Source organism: Alligator sinensis, unplaced genomic scaffold (assembly GCF_000455745.1).
Source record: "Alligator sinensis unplaced genomic scaffold, ASM45574v1 scaffold30_1, whole genome shotgun sequence".
Classification (NCBI taxonomy): domain Eukaryota; kingdom Metazoa; phylum Chordata; order Crocodylia; family Alligatoridae; genus Alligator; species Alligator sinensis.
In genome coordinates, this window is record NW_005842060.1 from 2025590 (window position 1) to 2044091 (window position 18502).

An 18502-nucleotide genomic window follows, 5' to 3' on the forward strand; every position below is an offset into this window, starting at 1 on the left:
ATCCACAGGTGCATCTCAAGTAGGTCCAAGGAGGTGATCCTCCCCCTCTACGCGACACTGGTCAGGCCACAGCTGGAGTACTGTGTCCAGTTCTGGGCACCCCACTTCAAGAGGGATGTGGACAACATTGAGAGGGTCTAGAGGAGGGCCACCTGCATGATCCGGGCACAGCGGGGCAGACCCTACAATGAGAGGCTACGGGACCTGAACCTGTTCAGCCTTCACAGAGAAGGCTGAGGGGGGATCTGGTGACCATCTGTAAACTCACTAGGGGGGACCAGAAGGGTTTGGGGGAGACCTTGTTTCCCCCAGCACCCCCCGGGATAACAAGGAATAACAGCCACAAGTTGTTGGAGAGTAGGTTTAGATTAGACATCCGTAAGAACTACTTCACAGTTAGAGCGGCTAGGATCTGGAACCAACTTCCAAGGGAAGTGGTGCTGGCTCCTACCCTGGGGATCTTTAAGGAGCGACTTGATGCCTACCTGGCTGGGGTTATTTGAGCCCAGTTTTCTTCCTGCCCAGGCAGGGGGTCGGACTTGAAGATCTACAAGGTCCCTTCCGACCCTACTTCTATAATTCTATGATTCTATGAACTCCTCTGCTCCCCTCACTGGAGCACGTACTTTGCCCCTATGCTGGGGTCTTGGGGTATTATACCCCCATGGGCTCAGGTGCCTCTCAGTAGGCATACCTGGCCCCACTACCATCGGGGTCTTCTGCCCCCACAGGCTCAAGTGCCTCTCCCGTGAGCATGCCTGGCCCTACTACCCTCCGGTCTTGATGACCCACCAAATGGTAGGGACTGGGGTTATCAGGCACCCCTACCCGCCGCTCACTGGGGAGGTAAGTGGACTGGCATTTCTGGGGGACTGTCCCACCACAGACAGCCCCACCAGACCACCCTTCTCCAGCAGGGTGCAGTTTTCAGTCTTACCCAGGACCAAGCAGGCCTACCTACCCTGGTCTTTTCCCAACTGGGGTATGTGATGTTCCTGGGCTGCTCTCCCTCCTGGGCCCTTTAATGCAACCCCCTTCTGCTGGCTGCCACCTTCATAGCAGCAGGCACACTGACTAACCCGTACCCTCTTTCAGCTGTGATGTCTTCCCCCTCAAGAGGGCCTTTGGCCTGCTTGAGGTCCTGGCTCCACCTCCAGGCCAGTCAGGGTGCCAGATGGCTCTCTGTAGCTTTGCTTTGCCCCTTATGGTGGGGTCAATTTCCCATTGGCCTTTCAGCCCTGACCCCCTTACATTGACCAGTCAAGGGGTTAGAGAGTTAGCCAAGCAGCTTCTGCCCTCTGTGGACAACAGGGGTCTCCTTCTGGGGCCCACCATACCGCCCTCTCCCCTTGGGCTTGCTTAGAGCCCTGAAGATCTTAATGGAGCAGCCCTTCTCTCTACTGGGCTCACCTGAGCCCTAGGCCTCGCCCCTGTCGGCTTTAATCAGGGGCTTGCCTAGCCCCTGTGTTGGCCCACTACTCTAAGCCCCCTTTTTAGGCTGGGCCTTGCTCTATCTAGTCCCACCGCCTTTCCCTGGGGCTTGGGAACCCACTGGGCCCCTGGGAACCTCCTGCCACCCCCATAGTTCCTCCCTTACCTCCAAGGTGTTCCATGAGCAGCAGCTTAGCCGAGTGTTGTTGCTCCTTCAGCTGCTTGCAGCAAACTGCTGCCTCAGCTCCAAGAACCAGGATCTAAAATGGCCGCCTCATCAGGACTGGCCTGCACCAGCTGGCTGCCTGCTCTCGGCCCTTAAAGTGGTGGACAGTGAAGGTGCTCCACCACAGAGACATTGTAGATGGTTCTCTAAAAACATTAACTCATTGTGCAATGGCAATCAAAAAAGCCAGTAAAACATCAGGCATCATTAAGAATGGAATTGAAAATTAAATCAAGAACATCATCATGCCAATGAACAAATCCATGGTGCACCCACATCTTGAATGCTGTGTGTGGTTCTGCTCCTCACATCTCAAAAAGGATGTAGTAGAATTAGAAAAGGTACAGAGAAGGGCAACCACAATGATCTGGACCTGGAGCAGTTGCCATACCGGGAGAGACTAAGGAGGCTAGTACCCTTCAGTTTGGAGAGGAGAAGGCTGAGTGGGGGGTATAATAGGGGTCTATAAAATCATGAAGGGCGTGGACCACGAGACCCGGGGAATTGTTGTTCACCAAGTCCCAGAATATTAGATCTAGGGGGCATCTGCTGAAATTACTAGGTGACATGTTTAAAACTAACAAAAGAAAGTACTGTTTTAGGCAACTCGTAGTTAACTTGTAGAATTCATTGCCCCAGGAGCTGGTGGAAGCAGGTACCATAGCCAGGTTGAAAAAGGTACTGGATAAATTAATGATAGATCTATTAATGGCTATGGAACCGAACAGCTAGAGTTGTTTCCTCTGACCTTTCTAAACCATTAATGGTGGATACCAGGGAGGGTATTGAATAGGATTGTTCTAGAGATACCTGGCTCAGTGCTCTTCTTCTGTAGCAGGGGTTCTCCACCTCTGGCCTGGGGACCAGATCCAGCCCACAGACCCATGACATCCAGCCTGCAGGCATATCTCATGGCTTGGACAACTTGGCAGTGGGGAGTGGTAGAAGCTTCACACAACTAGATCCAGTCTTTCCTGAGCCATTGCCCACACAGTGGAATGAGGCTCCTGCCTCAAATCCCTGTCCACACGTCCAGATTGGGCTGGGCTCTTCCCACCACCCACTGGGATCACGGACACTCTGTCCTGCCCCTGCCCCAGATGAATGGATCAAGGTCTGGCTGTGCAACTGGCCACAACTGGATCAGACGCACAGAGGGACCTGGCGCTGCCCATCTGGCCCACCAGGCAAAAAGGTTGGCCACCACTATTATATAATATCCACTTCTGCCACTGTCAGAGACAGGATACTTGGCTAGATGGACCATTGGTCTGACTCATGGCAATTCTTACAACTCTGCAGGCAGCTATATTTAACTGAATCATTAGGTCTAGCAAAATCCAAATAACTAAGTGGGACCACTTGTACTTTAAGAAATATAATTTGACTTCCCTTCAGTAAGGATCACCATTTTTAGTACTACGTCACCTCTTTCCATTTCTCAAACAGGTATGGATCTTTGATGGCCCTGGAGGTGGTGGTCGCTTGTTGAGGTGTCGAATGGGACATAGTGCACCTCCAACAAGAATCAGATACCATGGGCAAAATGGACAGCAAATTCTTAGTGCAGGTGAGATTTGTTTGGATTTAAACTTTCATTCTTACTGGCTAATGATGACAAAGACTGAGAATGGACAAAACAATTATAATGATTTAAAAAGTACGGGCATATATACTATGTGTTAACTTGAGCTGTAGTAATTGTTTCATCTGTCTGCTCTATCCCATGCTAAATGGAAACTAACCTGCAATCATTTATCCACTGTTTCATTGTGGAATTAAATATATTGTGGTTCAGCTTCCACTTACCACAGGATACAGCAGACAAATGAAGCATTTACAACATATTAATTGTGTCTGCCATAAGTCTCTTCTTTAATTCCTCCCTAGCCCTTGCATGTGTTTTATCTTTCCACATCCAGAGATAAATAACTGGGTGTATCTTTTTTTTTTGAAAGTGCATAGAAAATAACTGGATTTTTACATTATTTTGATATACCATATTTTCTTGCATATAACACACATCTTTTCTCCAAAAATAAGCTGCTGGAAATGGAGGCGGGAGGAAGGTTTAAACAAGGAAATTTTGGGAGTAGCAGTATCTGCAGCTTAAGGATCTACTGGAAATTGGGGAGGGTAGAGGATAAAGTAATGCTGCACATGTAGCACATGGCAGCGTGGTATATTGTGTGTTAGGGAGGCTCCTCACTTGGCTGTGGACATTTCCCTTTCCCCCCATCTCCCCTGCCAAGCAGAAGCTCAGGCTGCAAAAACTGTAAACTGCTATTAGTAGGTGGGCTGCTCTGTATTTAGAAATGCAGAGGAGCTGAGTGCCAGGTGACTGACCTCAATAGGTGCTGTTGGCTAGGATCAGGTCCTCTGCTGATCTGACAGGCACTGCTGGCTCCCCACCCTGCTCAGATTAAGAAGAGAAGAGGAGTTGGACAAATTAGCTCAGCCAGGAGTACCTGTGAAATTCAGATGGGTTAACGAAGCAGCCACAAGGTTTCTCCTCTCCTGCTGCTGTCGCTGACCGTCTTTTCACTGGTGAAAATACCGTATTTACCAGTATTTTTAAGGAAAGATCTTTTTTCCTTTATTCTGTTTTTCAAAAATCCATATCTTATTCAGGGGTCGGTTGTATGTGAGAGGGTACATTAATAATGAGTATTTGTGAAATGACAACTGTATGACTTGGCATTTAGATTTATGATAACAGATTATTTCACGGTGTCCCAAAGAGAATGGGTACACAGATTCTAACTCCTATGATTTCAAAGTACAGATTGAATCTTGAACTAGAAGACCATGTTGAGGCTAAGATGAAAATCACATAGTGATTTTTAGAAATTTTGACTACTATGCAACGTTTACTGACAACATAATTATATATTTAATAACTAAACAAATCCAGAAATTATTTTACTTTACCCATCATCTCAGGCATAACTAATAAAGGCACTCTGTATGATTTTTGGCTGTTTATTACTATGGCTATCTGAATCATGGCTATGGTGCATCTTGGCCACAAGCCTCTGCAGCTGTATCTATTCAAAAGTCATCACTCATTTAGTAGTGAATGAACACAGGCCCCCATGCATGTAACCTTCCCAAATCCCATTTATATCCCTGCCCTCTCTTTACCCTGACTTTGCTTCTTTCCCTTGCACAGTTGTCCTCATACAAAAACTTTCTTCTGTAATGTCCAGCCACTGCCTCCTACTTTTCCCTCCCTATGCAATCTTACTTTTGCTAGGGGTGCACCGATAGAGATTTTTTGGGCTCATACCAATGGCCGATTTTTAAGGAGCCATATCAGCCAGTACCAGTCCGATTCCAATATGCAGCTTGGCAGCTTAGAGACCAGCATTGGGCTGGTAAGTCTGGTGTGGGAGTGGCAGGAGGAAACAGATTTGGAGTGAGGGGGCAAATCGAGTCCCTCACGGTAAGCAAGGGAGTGGGGCAGGAGCAGGCGCAGGCACTGCCCAGCCGGTGTGGGGCATAGGACGGAGCTGCAAGCGGCTCATGTCGGGGGTGGAGGCTCCTGCTGTTGCGCGCACCCCAGGAGGGCATGGTGGGGGAGGGGCATAGATTTATAGATTTCATAGACATCAGGGCTGGAAGGGACCTTGGAAGATCATCGAGTCCAGCCCCCCGCCCAAAGGGCAGGAAGTCAGCTGGGGTCATAGGATCCCAGCAAGATAAGCATCCAGTTTCATCTTGAAGGTGTTCAATGAAGGCGCTTGAACCACCTCCGGTGGCAGGCTGTTCCAGACCTTGGGGGCTCGGAGAGTAAAGAAATTCTTCCTTATGTCCAGCCTGAAACGATCTTGAAGTAGTTTGTGACCATTTGACCTCGTCATCCCTTGGGGTGCTCTGGTGAACAAACGTTCCCCCAGATGCTGGTGGTCACCCCTGATAAACTTGTAGGTGGCCATCAGATCACCCCTGAGCCTGCGCTTTTTCAGGCTAAAGAGCCCCAGGGCTCTCAGCCTGTCATCGTAGGGTCTGCTTCCCTGACCTCTGATCATGCACGTGGCTCTTCTCTGGACTCTCTCAAGCTTCTCCACATCCTTTTTGAATTGTGGAGCCCAAAACTGGACACAGTACTCCAGCTGCGGCCTCACTAAGGCCGAGTACAGGGGGAGAATGACGTCCCGGGATTTGCTTGAGAAGCATCTATGGATGAAAGCCAGCGTTTTGGTCGCTTTACTAGCCGCCGCATCGCATTGCAGGCTCATGTTCATCTCGTGGTCAATGATGACCCCCAAGTCTTTCTTCCATAGCGCTAGCCAACATAGCACTGCTGAGCCTATAAGGATGCTGAGGGTTTTTCTTCCCAAGGTGGAGAACCTTGCATTTATCGGCGTTGAACACCATCAGATTCTCGTCCGCCCACTTGCTGAGCCTGTCCAGGTCAGCCTGGATAACCTGCCTGTCTTCTGGTGTGGATGCTTTGCCCCAAAGTTTGGTGTCATCGGCGAACTTGGCCAGTCCGCTTCTGACTCCAGTGTCCACATCATTAATGAAGATGTTGAACAGTATGGGTCCAAGGACAGAGCCTTGGGGGACCCCACTGGTCACAGGACACCACGATGAGTGACTTCCATCGATTACTACCCTCTGGGTCCGACCCCGGAGCCAATTTTCCAGCCAGCGGATCGTGGAGGACCCAAGGCGACAATTGGCCAGTTTCTCCAAGAGGCGATCATGGGACACCAGATCGAAGGCTTTTTTGAAGTCAAGATATATGACATCAATCTCTTCTCCCTTGTCCAGGTGATAGGTCACCTGGTCGTAGAAGGAAATGAGATTGGTCAAGCAAGACCTACCCGCAACAAACCCGTGCTGGCTATCCCTTAAGATGTTGGCGTCGGCCAGTCCATTAAGGATGGCCTCTTTAATAAACTTTTCTAAGATCTTCCCCGGGATAGAAGTCAGGCTGATGGGCCTATAGTTAGCCGGATCCACTTTCCTCCCTTTCTTGAAGATAGGCACCACATTGGCCTTCTTCCAGTCTTCGGGCACTACACCAGAGCGCCAAGAGTTTTCAAAGATCCGTGCTAGAGGCTGGGCTATGATGCTCGCCAGCTCCTTGAGTACCCTGGGGTGAAGATTGTCAGGGCCAGCTGACTTGAAGGTATCCAGCTTCTCAAGATGTTCCTTCAGAAAGTCAGCATTAATGGAGGGCAGGGGATCACCCTCACCCGGACTTCCCGGCCCTGTAGCGGGCATGGGCGTCCCATGGGACTGATGAAAGACTGACGCAAAGTACCTATTTAATAGGTTAAAAGTATCCTCCTATTTTCTACTCTTCAGAAGAATAATAGTCCAAACCATCTCAAACCTCAAAGAAAAAATTGTGGTTGGTTTCAGTGTTGCTGGGAATCTGAGCATGTTCTGCCATGAATCTACTACTGATAGTTACAGCAGTGCTGGTATCCACTCAGAAAATGGTTTCTTTTCCCCCTCCAAACTGTGCAAGCATTTCTGGAAAACTAAAGTGATGCCATCAAATGCATGCACTGAAGTCAATTAAGAGATGTCAGAAAACTTGAAATTAGACTCAGGAGATAAAATGTTGGGCTGCCTCAGCCTCAGGTTTGCTGGTCATTACATTTTCCTCAGCATATTTGCCAAAACTCAGACTTTCCCAGAACTAAGTACAGATTTGGCCAAGGTTGGTTCTCCACCTCTTTATCATTACCTGAAAGAGAAAAAAGCCAAATACACAGAACTATGGGTTTGGTTTTGGAGTAGTGCAAAAAGTGCTTTTATAATTAAACGTTAGTGCATGAAGGTCTTTTTCATTTCTGACCGCAAATCTAAGTTTGAACAAGACCAGCCATGATGCTGTCACAATTTCATCAACCATAATGAGGAGGTATGTTTCCAGGAGATAAACAAGAGTGAAATTACTTTCCTCAAAATTAAATTAGGGTTGCTCTAGTTTATTCATAGAAGAAGGCAGTTATTGGACCACTTCACTAATGGGAAACAATCACGTGCTGCTAGGAGTACGTGTTCGAGAAGGAGAGCATTGCATCGGATACCTTCTGGGAAGTGAGACTAAATCATGCCAGAAGTTTCCTGAATTAAAAAAAAAATGCAAAATTATTATTCATTTAATTTTCTTTAAGGCAACTACCTCTACCTAGAGCTAGCCTTAGCACAGATTTACCAAACAATCTTCTATGTCCAAACTATGGAGTCTGTCCTGCAGAATTAAACCCCTATAAAGAGGATGGTTCTTAGGGTAAACAAGTTTAACTTGTTTTGAAAGTTGGCATTCACCGATTAGTGTACAGGTACAGATGTCGGGTCGGAAGGGACCTTGCAAATCTTCTAGTCCGACCACCTGCCCTGGGCCGGAGAAAAAACTGGGCTCAAATGACTCCAGCTAGGTAATTGTCAATCTTCCTCTTAAAGACACCCAAGGTAGGAGCCAGCACTACTTCCCTTGGAAGTTGGTTCCAGATCCTAGATGCCCTGACTGAAGTAGTGCCTTCTAACGTCTAATCTGAACCTACTCTCTAACAACTTATGGCTGTTATTCCTTGTTACTCTGGGAAGCACTCGGGGGAACAAGGTCTCTCCCATTCCCCGCTGGTCCCCCCCTAGTAAGTTTATAGACAGCCGTCAGATCCCCTCTCAGCCTTCTCTTGTGAAGGCTGAACAGGTTAAGGTCCCATAGCCTCTCCTCGTAGGTTCTGCCCTGCTGTCCCCGGATCATGCTAGTGGCCCTCCTTTGGACTCTCTCAATGCTGTCCACATCCCTCCTGAAGTACGGCACCCAGAACTGGACATAGTACTCCAACTGCGGCCTGACCAGTGGTGCATAGAGGAGGAAGATCACCTCCTTGGCCCTGCTTGTGATGCATCTGTGGATCCACGACAAGGTGCAGTTAGCCCTACTGACTGTGTCCTCACATTGGCGGCCCATGTTCATCTTGGAATCGATAATGACTCCAAGATCTCTTTCTGCCATTGTGCTTTCGAGAAGAGTTCCCCAGCCTATAGGTATGCTGCTGGTTCTTACTGCCGAAGTGTAGCACCCTGCACTTGTCAGTATTGAATCCCATCCTGTTCTCATTTGCCCATGCCTGTATCCTGTCCAGGTCCAGCTGTATCCTGTCCCTCCCTTCTAGCGTGCCCACCTCACCCCAAATCTTGGTATTGTCCACGAATTTAAACAGGGTGCTTTTCACCCCCTTGTCCAAGTCGCTAATAAAGAAATTGAACAGTGCAGGCCCAAGGACCAAGCCCTGGCAGACTCCACTGGTCACATCCCTCCGGGTCGAATATGACCCATCCACCACCAATCTCTAAGTGCGGCCCCTCAGCCAATTTGCTATCCATCTGACTGTGTAGGCATCAGTGCCACAGTCACCTAGCTTTTTAATGAGAATGGGGTGGGAGACAGTGTCAAAGGCCTTCCTGAAGTCCAGAAAGACTACATCCACTGCATCAGGTTGGTCTGACAGGACCTGCCTCTAATGAAACCATGCTGGTTGCCCCTGAGCATCATTCCCACTGCTGGCCCTTCACAGATGTGCTTCTTGATAATCTTCTCAAAGAGCTTCCCCAGGATCAAAGTAAGACTAACAGGCCTATAGTTGCCCAGGTCCTCCCTCCTCCCTTTTTTGAAGATGGGGACCACATTGGCCCTCTTCCAGTCATCCAGCACCTGGCCCCAGAGCACCACGAGTGCTCATAAAGCTATGCCAGGGGCCCCGCGATAACCCCTGCCAATTCCTTCAACACCCTGGGGGTGGAGAGCATCTGGACCTGCTGATTTAAACACATCCAGATCCTCCAGAAGTTCTCTAACTTGGTCCTCCCTGACTCTAGGCCTGGCGGAGTCTCTCCTGAGTCCGTCCTGAATCTTGGTGGGAGAGTCTTGGTCCCCGCACAAAAAAAATGGAAGCAAAGAAATTGTTTAAAAGGTCTGTTTTTTCCTCTGGTGCAACCACCAGATTGCCTAGCGTATCCTGCAGGGGCCCCACATTACCCAGTGCCTTCTTCATACTCCCTATGTATTTAAAAAAGGACTTTTCGTTGTCCTTGATCCTTGCTGCTAGCCCTAGTTCCGTATCTGCCTTAACTTTCCTAACGGTCCCCCTACAGACCCAAGCGATGGAGGTATACTCCTCTTTGGTGATAGCCCCTCCCTTTCACTATGTGTACGCCTCCTTTTTGGCAATCAGGCATTCCCATATGCCCTTGGTGAGCCAGGCGGGCTTTTGAACACTCTTGCCCCCTTTGATTCTTGTTGGGATTGTCACCCCTTAGGCTCTGAGTATTGTCTCCTTAAGGAACGACCTCTCATCTTGGGCACCCAGTTCCCCTACTCTCCAGGACCCCAGTGCCTCTCCTACCAGTCTCCAAATCATTGAAGTTGACCCTCTTGAAGTCAAGGGCTACTGCCTTGCTGCAGGCCCTTGACATTCTGCGCTGGATGGTGAATTCCAGCAGGCGATGATCGATCACTGTCGCCCAGGTGGTCAAGAACCTTGAGTCCCCTCACCAGGTCATCGCCTGTGGGCAGGACCAGATCCAGCAGGGCATTTCCCCTGGTGGGACTGTGCACCTCCTGGGTTAAGTGGAGGTCCTGTATCTCAGCAAGGAATCTGTGAGCGTTCCAACCTGGCTGGCTGCTCCTCCCAGCAGATGTCTGGGTAATTTAGATAACCCATGACAACTACATCCCTTGCCTTAAGTGCCTCCACAAGCTGACCCAAGAATTCGCAGTCCATCTCTTCCCCTTGGTTGGGAGGTCTGTAGTAGACTCCCACCGTGAAGTCCCTTTTCCCATGACCCCCCTGTATTCTGACCCAGACAGAGCACTTCGGCCTGCCCCTTCTCTGAACCCATCCTGCTAGTTGAGGATGTGTATTGCTCTTTGATATAGAGTGCCACACCCCCACCTTTCCTCCCCGCTCTATTCCGCCTATATAGTCTATAGCCCCTAATGTTAACTGCCCAGTCATGGGATGAATCCCACCAGGTTTCTGTGAGCCCTACTATGTCCAGGTTTGAACTAGCTATCCGGAGGGCGAGTTCCTCCTGCTTATTCCCCATACTATGAGCATTGGTGTAGAGACATTTAAGGCCTTGAATTGGTGCGTATGCCACCCCCCCGATTGCCAGGACTATCCAGACCCCTGTCACTTACCTGGGTACTCCTTATGCACGTCACCTGTCTTGGTTGGGAGGTGTCCTCAAGTCCTCCTGTGGCCCCATCCCCCGCCGAAGCTAGTTTAAAGTGCGCCGCATGAGATCAGCCAACCTGGAAGAGAAGACATGCTTGCCTTTAGGGGAGAGGTGTAGCCCATCCTGCCCAAGCAAGCCCCCTGTGCGAAAGTATGGGTTGTTATCCAGGAACCGAAAGCCTGTCTGATGGCACCAACTCTGTAACTGTCAGTTGACCTCGCCAGTGCAGGCCTTGTGTCAACATCTGCATCTACTCACTGGGAGAATAGAGGAGAATACCACCTGTGCCCCTGTCTCCTTGAGCTTGGTCCCCAGGGCCTCAAAGTCCTTCATGATGCAGTCTGGGTTGCCTCTGGCCGTGTCATTTGTTCCCACATGGATAAGAACCATGGGGGACTGGTCTGAGAGTCGAATGTGATATCATGAATCCTAGCCCGGCATGTAGCAGACCTCTCGTGCCATACGGTTGGGTTGACAGATGGGACCCTCCGTTCCCCTTAGGATGGAATCCCCAATGATGAGGACCCGGCGTTTCTTCCTCCTGGTGGCTCCTAAGGGGGCATGTGCCCCCGCATCTGCATGTGGGATAAGGGTGGACTGCCGCTGCAGGCTGAAGCTGGCTCCAGGCTCTTCCCAGCTGGGGCTGGGCCAGGCTGCACTCGGGGCAGGTGACGGTGGTGCTGGGAGGGACGCTTTGGGTAGGGGGCTGCAGCCAACCCAAAATTTGCTGTAGTCCCCCCAGCACAGCTACCCCCTGCCCCAAGTGCAGTCCTGGCCCAACCCCACTGCTGGAAAGAGCCTGGCGCTGCCCCCGGCTGCAGTGGCAGCCTGCCCTCACCTCGCACAGATCTGGAGGCGCACACCCCTGGACGAGCCACTCATGGCTCCATCGCACACCCCGCCCCGGCTGAACACTGCATGTCCCTGCCCCACTCTCTCCCTCACCACAGGAGCCTCGATCTGCACACCCCTTCCCTCTCCCTACCCCTTCCCCCACAACAGACTTACTAGCCAGATGTTGCTCTCCAAGCTGCCAGGCTGTGCTCCTGGCCACATGCATGCTGCGACTATGTGCATGCACAGGGCATTTATCAGTCATATTATCAGCCACATCAAGCAATAAAAGCCGATTGCTGATTCTGTCAATTTTCTCTGCGTTGGTGCAAGTCTGATATGGGACCGATGTATCGGTGCACCTCTAGTTTTCGCTCCTCTTCCTTCTCTGTTTTTTTCCTCCCATCTTCCTAGTATTGGTTTTCTTAAGTATAATATGTGTATTTCTTTGCATTAACATGGTTGGATTTCTTTCAGCTTAATCTTGTTTGTATATCCATTATACTGCTTATTGTGGAATAACACGAAGAAAAACTTTTACTTTGTTTTTAATCTTTACACTACTTACAGGTGTGTTTTTAATCTTAGTTTCAATCTAAGATAATTTTTTTGGTTTGGATTGATTGGTTTGCATAGCAACATTTGAAAAATCTATTTGTGTATTCATTTAGCTTTCCAGCTTCATTTATCTTGATCAAATGACCTTCTGACTTGCTTTTTTTCTATTGTTGAAAGACATTATTCATTATTCATTCATTTATTTTTTCCGTACCTTTATGTCAGGTCAGGATGGAACCTTGCAGTCTTTTTCCACAGTTCATGAAAGATTCAACAAAAGCTTAGGACACGGTAAGTAGTTCATTAAAAATTGAAATGTAAAAATGTATTAACATTACCAGGCTTATCTTTTCCTGTTGGTAGACTATCAAGTCACACAAACAGAAGTTCAACCCTATTTAAGCTATTTAAAATGGGTTAGTATTTCAGAAAAATCATACTGCTTTCTGTAAAGGCTGATTTCTAAAGAAAAGTCAAATACTCAGGTCTTGTTTATTTCATGCTATTCAAACTGATCTGAAGACAGACTTACTCATTTCCTCAAAGTCCTTTCTGTGGGACTCATTGTGGTAGAATGAGTACTTCCCAAATGTCATAAATCTTCACACACTGCTTAAATGAAGAATTTTTCTTTTTCTTTCACATGGGGGAATGAGGGACAGAGAGGAAGAAAGATGTAAAAAATACTGACTAATTTTTGAGTGCCAGATTTTTGAGTTGCATAGCACCCAGTATTTTCAAAACAGGTCTTATTGACTTCAGTTGAAAGTCTGTCCTTAGGGTATCCGTTCTGGCACCCAAAAAATGAATTACTAGATAGCATATTTTTTTAGATTTGCCCTGTATCATAAAAGAACTCTATTGTGGAAGTAGGGTGGGTGTTTTCTTAACAAAGGGCCCTTCTTTCTTTTCCTGAAATCCTGTCACATTTAATGCACACCTTTCAACTGTGCTGTGAGTAACAATCTTCAGTGCATGAAACTAATTCATTTCAAGAGCACCATCCATCTTGTACGCAGAGCCAAGGTCCTCTGGAAAAAAAACCACACATCTGACACTGCCTTTTTGTTACATGATTATAATGCATGTGCAGGCAACCTTAAGTTCTGTTTTTCTTAACTTTTGAATGAAGCTTCTTTTTCTTTTAACACTATTTGTGTGAAATTTCCCAGTTTAAAAAAAAAAAAAAAATTGAAATGCTTTCACATGGAAACATGCAACTCTGAAAACTGGTCACCAGTGAATCTTGATCCTCTAATTCAGTGGTTTCCAACCCTGGGTCGTGACCCAAATGAGGGTTGTGGGGACAATGCTGGCGGCACCGCACAAAAAAGATGAGCCTTGCCTCATGCCAGGAGCTCCCCTGCTCCCAGGTTGCCACTGCCGCACTCCACTTCCAGCGGTGGGGCAAAGAAAAAATGGTTGGGAAGCACTGCTCTAATTCCACAGCATAGGAGCATCAATGTTTGTCTTTCTCTTTGTGGACCAGCCAGTAGGAGGGAATTTGATGCAGAATTTATGGATGACCCATGTTGAGAGTTGCTGACAGAGGAATAATGAGATACGGGAATCTTGAGTTCAGTTCCATGCTCTGGAGAGGTGTGCAGTACATAGTTGATAGATCTTTTGCTTATGTTTGCGAGAGGGGGAGGGGTGTTCTACAGAGAAAGCAAAAGGCATATCCAGGACACCAGTGTGATGCATAAGCATGCACACACACTACATACACTACTACCAAACATCAGATTCCTATCCTAAAGCTTGAGAGTACTAAAATGTGCTGAAATGTTTCCTAAATCATTCTTTCTAAGGCAGGTTTACAGCCTAAATGTTAGTTTGAAATTATAGTCTCACACAGTTGAAAGTGGGGTATTAAAGTGTGGGGGGGGGGGGGGGGGAAGTATTAGGCAGTTTTAACAGTTATAGAGCAGTAAAGGTTCTCCCTGTCATAACTTCATTCAAATTTTCAAAATGTACATTTTATTTAAAAATCCTCTTAAAAAAATATGAATTGACCCTTCAAGTTCTTTATACTTACTAAATGACTTGCATCTTACACACATTAATTGGCCCTGAGATTTGCTTACATTTTCCTTGTGTTTTAAAGGTTCCATAAACAAAAAGAAATCAAAGAAGAAAGGTCTTCAGTATGATACAATGGCCCTTCCACCTATCATGGCATTTGCATCAGGTAGGTAATCTTGTGTGAGAAATCTGAATCAGCCCTAACCTGGATAGCAATCCCTTATTCAGAAATTTACTTGTTTCAGAAATCCCATATTAATCTAATTAGTGATAATCTAATAGTGGCCAACACTATGCAAGAAAGAGACTTGGGGGTCATCATTGACCACAAGATGAACATGAGCCTGCAGTGCGATGCTGCGGCTAGTAAAGTGACCAAAACGCTGGCTTGCATCCATAGATGCTTCTCAAGCAAATCCCGGGACGTCATTCTCCCCTTGTACTCGGCCTTAGTGAGGCCGCAGCTTGAGTACTGCGTCCAGTTTTGGGCTCCACAATTCAAAAAGGATGTGGAGAAGCTTGAGAGAGTCCAGAGAAGAGCCACGCGCATGATCAGAGGTCAGGGAAGCAGACCCTACGATGACAGGCTGAGAGCCCTGGGGCTCTTTAGCCTGGAAAAGTGCAGGCTCAGGGGTGATCTGATGGCCACCTATAAGTTTATCAGGGGTGACCACCAGTATCTGGGGGAACGTTTGTTCACCAGAGCGTCCCAAGGGATGACGACTAGGTCGACTGGTCATAAACTACTACAAGACCGTTTCAGGCTGGACATAAGGAAGAATTTCTTTACTGTCTGAGCCCCCAAGGTCTGGAACAGCCTGCCACCGGAGGTGGTTCAAGCGCCCACATTGAACACCTTCAAGAGCAAACTGGATGCTCATCTTGCTGGGATCCTATGAACCCGGCTGACTTCCTGCCCTTTGGGCAGGGGGCTGGACTCGATGATCTTCCGAGGTCCCTTCCAGCCCTAATGTCTATGAAATCTATTAAATTTATGAGAGATGTGTTAGAATTTGTACAGACATTTATACCTTGAAAAGACCACACACAAATGGCACCTTACCTAATTAAATTTCCCACAGAGAATGGTCACTGGAACCATAAATGTAACTGTTTAAAATGAGCTGGATTTTACTTTTTGCATGTTCAGAATTCTCAGCTAAGTTTCAAAGATAGAATCTTTGGTAATTGGGCCAGGAACAGCTTAGTTTTCTTTACCTGCTGTTTCAGATTGTGTTTGTAAAACTAGTAATGAAAGTGACCAATGTTGTCTCTGTAAACTGAGAAGCTTCAGGGTCTAAATTGTTTTGAACCCATAATTGCATTCTTAGAGTTACTGTTCCATATAAAATTGTACTTTAGTCTTTATCTCATCCTTTGTTGGTTCAGTATATAAAAAGTGGCAATTCATACTTTTACATGTAGTTAATTAGAACCCTCCTTAAGCCCTGATTTAGAACTCCAGTGTTTTTTATCAATATTCAGAGTTTATACTTTTGGGGGAGTCAGTGGACCTGGAGAATGAGAGTAAAATTGGCTAGTATAAAAAGTTGTTGCTTAAATTTAATTAATTTTATTAATACATTTTATAATTTTTTTTTAATTACCATATTTACTCAAATACAAGACCAAGCTTCCCCCCCCCCCCCCCCCAATTGGCATGGGAAAAAGCTCCTAATCTTATACAGTAAAAGCTCTGGTATCCGGCATCCCTCGGGAACAGGGGATGCTGGATAACAAAATAAGCCAGTTAATTGAGCGGCCCCAGCCGCCGCTTCTCATACTGTGTCTGGGACGTCCCTCCACCCCTCCCATGGCATTGCCGCTGCTCCTGCAGGGCCCACAGGGCCCCACAGGACATGGAGGTGGGTCCCGCACAGCTTGTTATGCCCCCAGGTCATGGGGGCTCGGCAGCACAGGCTGCTTTGTCCTGAGCCACGGGGGCTCGGAGAAACTGGAAGTGCCACAGTGGGCACTTCCGGTTTCACTTTATCTTACAAGCCAGCATGCTGATTAGTGGAGTATGCCAGCTTGTAAAATGCCGTATAACAGACCTTTTACTGTAATTGCATTCAAGGAAATCTCAGTGCATACATTGTCTATCATTAAACTGTTGCCAAAAGCAACATGTGCTCAGCAATAGAAACCAACTACCAAGTTGGTTAAATGTAACCAACAATGAGTATGACTATAAAACATGACTCACATTGGTCAAACGTACTGATGGGAATTTTAAAAAATTTTTTAAGGAAAATTTTTCATGTCCTAAGCCAAGTCAGCCAAATCAATTCCAAATTCGTGAGTTGTTCAGGAACCATATGTTGCCATACTACCAGCAAACATTCTCCACCCCCACCTGGGTCTTCAGATGTTTCCAAATCATTTGGCAGGCATTCTATGTGGAAGCCCACGCCCAGAGACTTGAGGTTCAGATACCCCCAAGTTTCACTTGTCCTCATCCATATGGCCATAGGAGCAAGTTAATTGGAACTTTTTTTTTTTAACTTACCACAAGAATAGGTTAGTGTAGTCTTTCTGAATAAGATATATGGCAGTGGTCTTCAACCTTTTTATGGTGAAGATTACTTTTTGTAAGTAAAGGGCACCCCAGGATCTACCTCCCTCCTCCCTCAGATAAGCTGCCCAGGCTCTGACCCCACTCACCCAGCCTGGCCTAGGCAGCAGGGGGCATGGCTCAGCCCAGCCACATTCATCCTGCTGCTCCCGGTCATGGAGCCTCTGGCAGACTGAGATCAACTGTCAGAGGCTCTACAATCGACCAATTAATTGAGCTTGACGAGTTGGTGACCACTAATATATGGTAATGTCCATTAAGTGCGGTCTTCCTCACCACTGACTCTTGTTAAAGTCATGGTAATCTCCTACGTTGCGTACATTTTGACTTCCTCTTTGCTCCCACAGCTGATCTATGCCTTTCTTTCGCATTTCCTGTAATTTGCATTTCTTCACCAGCCTTAAATGCTTGGCAAACATTACAGAACAGAGCCCCAAGTAGTTCACCCAGAATCCCTCTGTTAGCTCCATCTCTCAGCCTGGTGCATGTGGTTAGTGTGGCTCTACCTTCCACGAGGTGAAGCTGGACCAGGTTGCCTTGCACTTCATCTGCATATACATTTTTGGAGCATCCAGGGACTCGTAACAAGAACACCTGGTTCCAGTCATAAGTGGCGGAGGGGGGCTAATTAGCTTATGGTTCCTTTAGTGGGGGGTATCTGGAGTACACGCACATACTGAGCGTTGCTAAGCTGTGGGGTCATCATGGCTTGAAATCCTATTGACTCTACTGGGGTCCAGCTCAATGAACTATGTGGTTAATCATAAGCCTTTGGGTTTGGACTAATATTATTCATGGTTTCTACTACAGCCAAAGCTCTGTTATCTGGCAGCCACGGGGAATGGGGGATGCCAGATAACCAAATATGCTGGTTACCTGAGAGGCTTCGTTGCCTGGTTGGTTTCAAGGTTATTGTTTTTAAATTTGTTCCTCACTTCCATGTGCTCAGGGAGAGCAGGGTCTGACAGTAAGGGGAGGGGGAAGGGGCTTCCAGGGGAAAAAGTTGGGGGTAGCAGAGAGCAAAGGGGCTACCTGACCTCCCCCCCAGTATATTTTTCCCTGCTATAGCAGTGGGAGGGAGACAAATTCAAGGCAAACCTCCAATAATTACATACTATACCTGGAAAATTATAACAAATGTACTCAGTTAGTCTAATAAAAGATATCATATCTACTCAAAGAACCTTCCCAACAGATTTATAAGTTTTCCATATATAGAATCTAATTATTGGGGGGTTGTCTTATAATCTGGGCTGTGTTCTATTTGAGTAAATATGGTAATACTATTTCTTGTCAGTTCTAGCCTGTAAATTATGCATATAGATGATTATATAATGTGCATATAGGTAATCATATGCAGAAAAATAGTTCGGAATTTTGATAGTCTCACATTTTTCATGTGAGGTTATTTTTTTAATTATTTTGTCATGTTAGTCAACTTAAGAGTGACCGATCTTCCCAGCCGAGCCAAAACATTTTGCAGTTTAATTTTAACATTGTCAAAATTTGAATAGTATATGCATTTTAGAAATGACTGAGAACTTCTTTAATATATACTTGTGTAATTTTTAAACTTACAATTTAGTTGTTAGTCCTTTTAGTTGTAACAATTATCAAATTACTGCTATTGGTTAATGTCA

At 46.8% G+C, this 18502-nt stretch overlaps 1 protein-coding gene across 1 annotated transcript in view; it reads left to right on the forward strand.

The window, feature by feature from the left end:
- WDR36 (WD repeat domain 36) overlaps positions 1–18502 on the forward strand; it is a 69349-nt gene that overhangs the window by 14567 nt on the left and 36280 nt on the right. The window contains exons 9-11 of the mRNA XM_006023119.3: positions 3107–3227; positions 12488–12553; positions 14370–14453. Of these exons, the coding sequence (XP_006023181.1) occupies positions 3107–3227; positions 12488–12553; positions 14370–14453 (271 nt within the window). The remainder of the gene's footprint in view (positions 1–3106; positions 3228–12487; positions 12554–14369; positions 14454–18502) is intronic.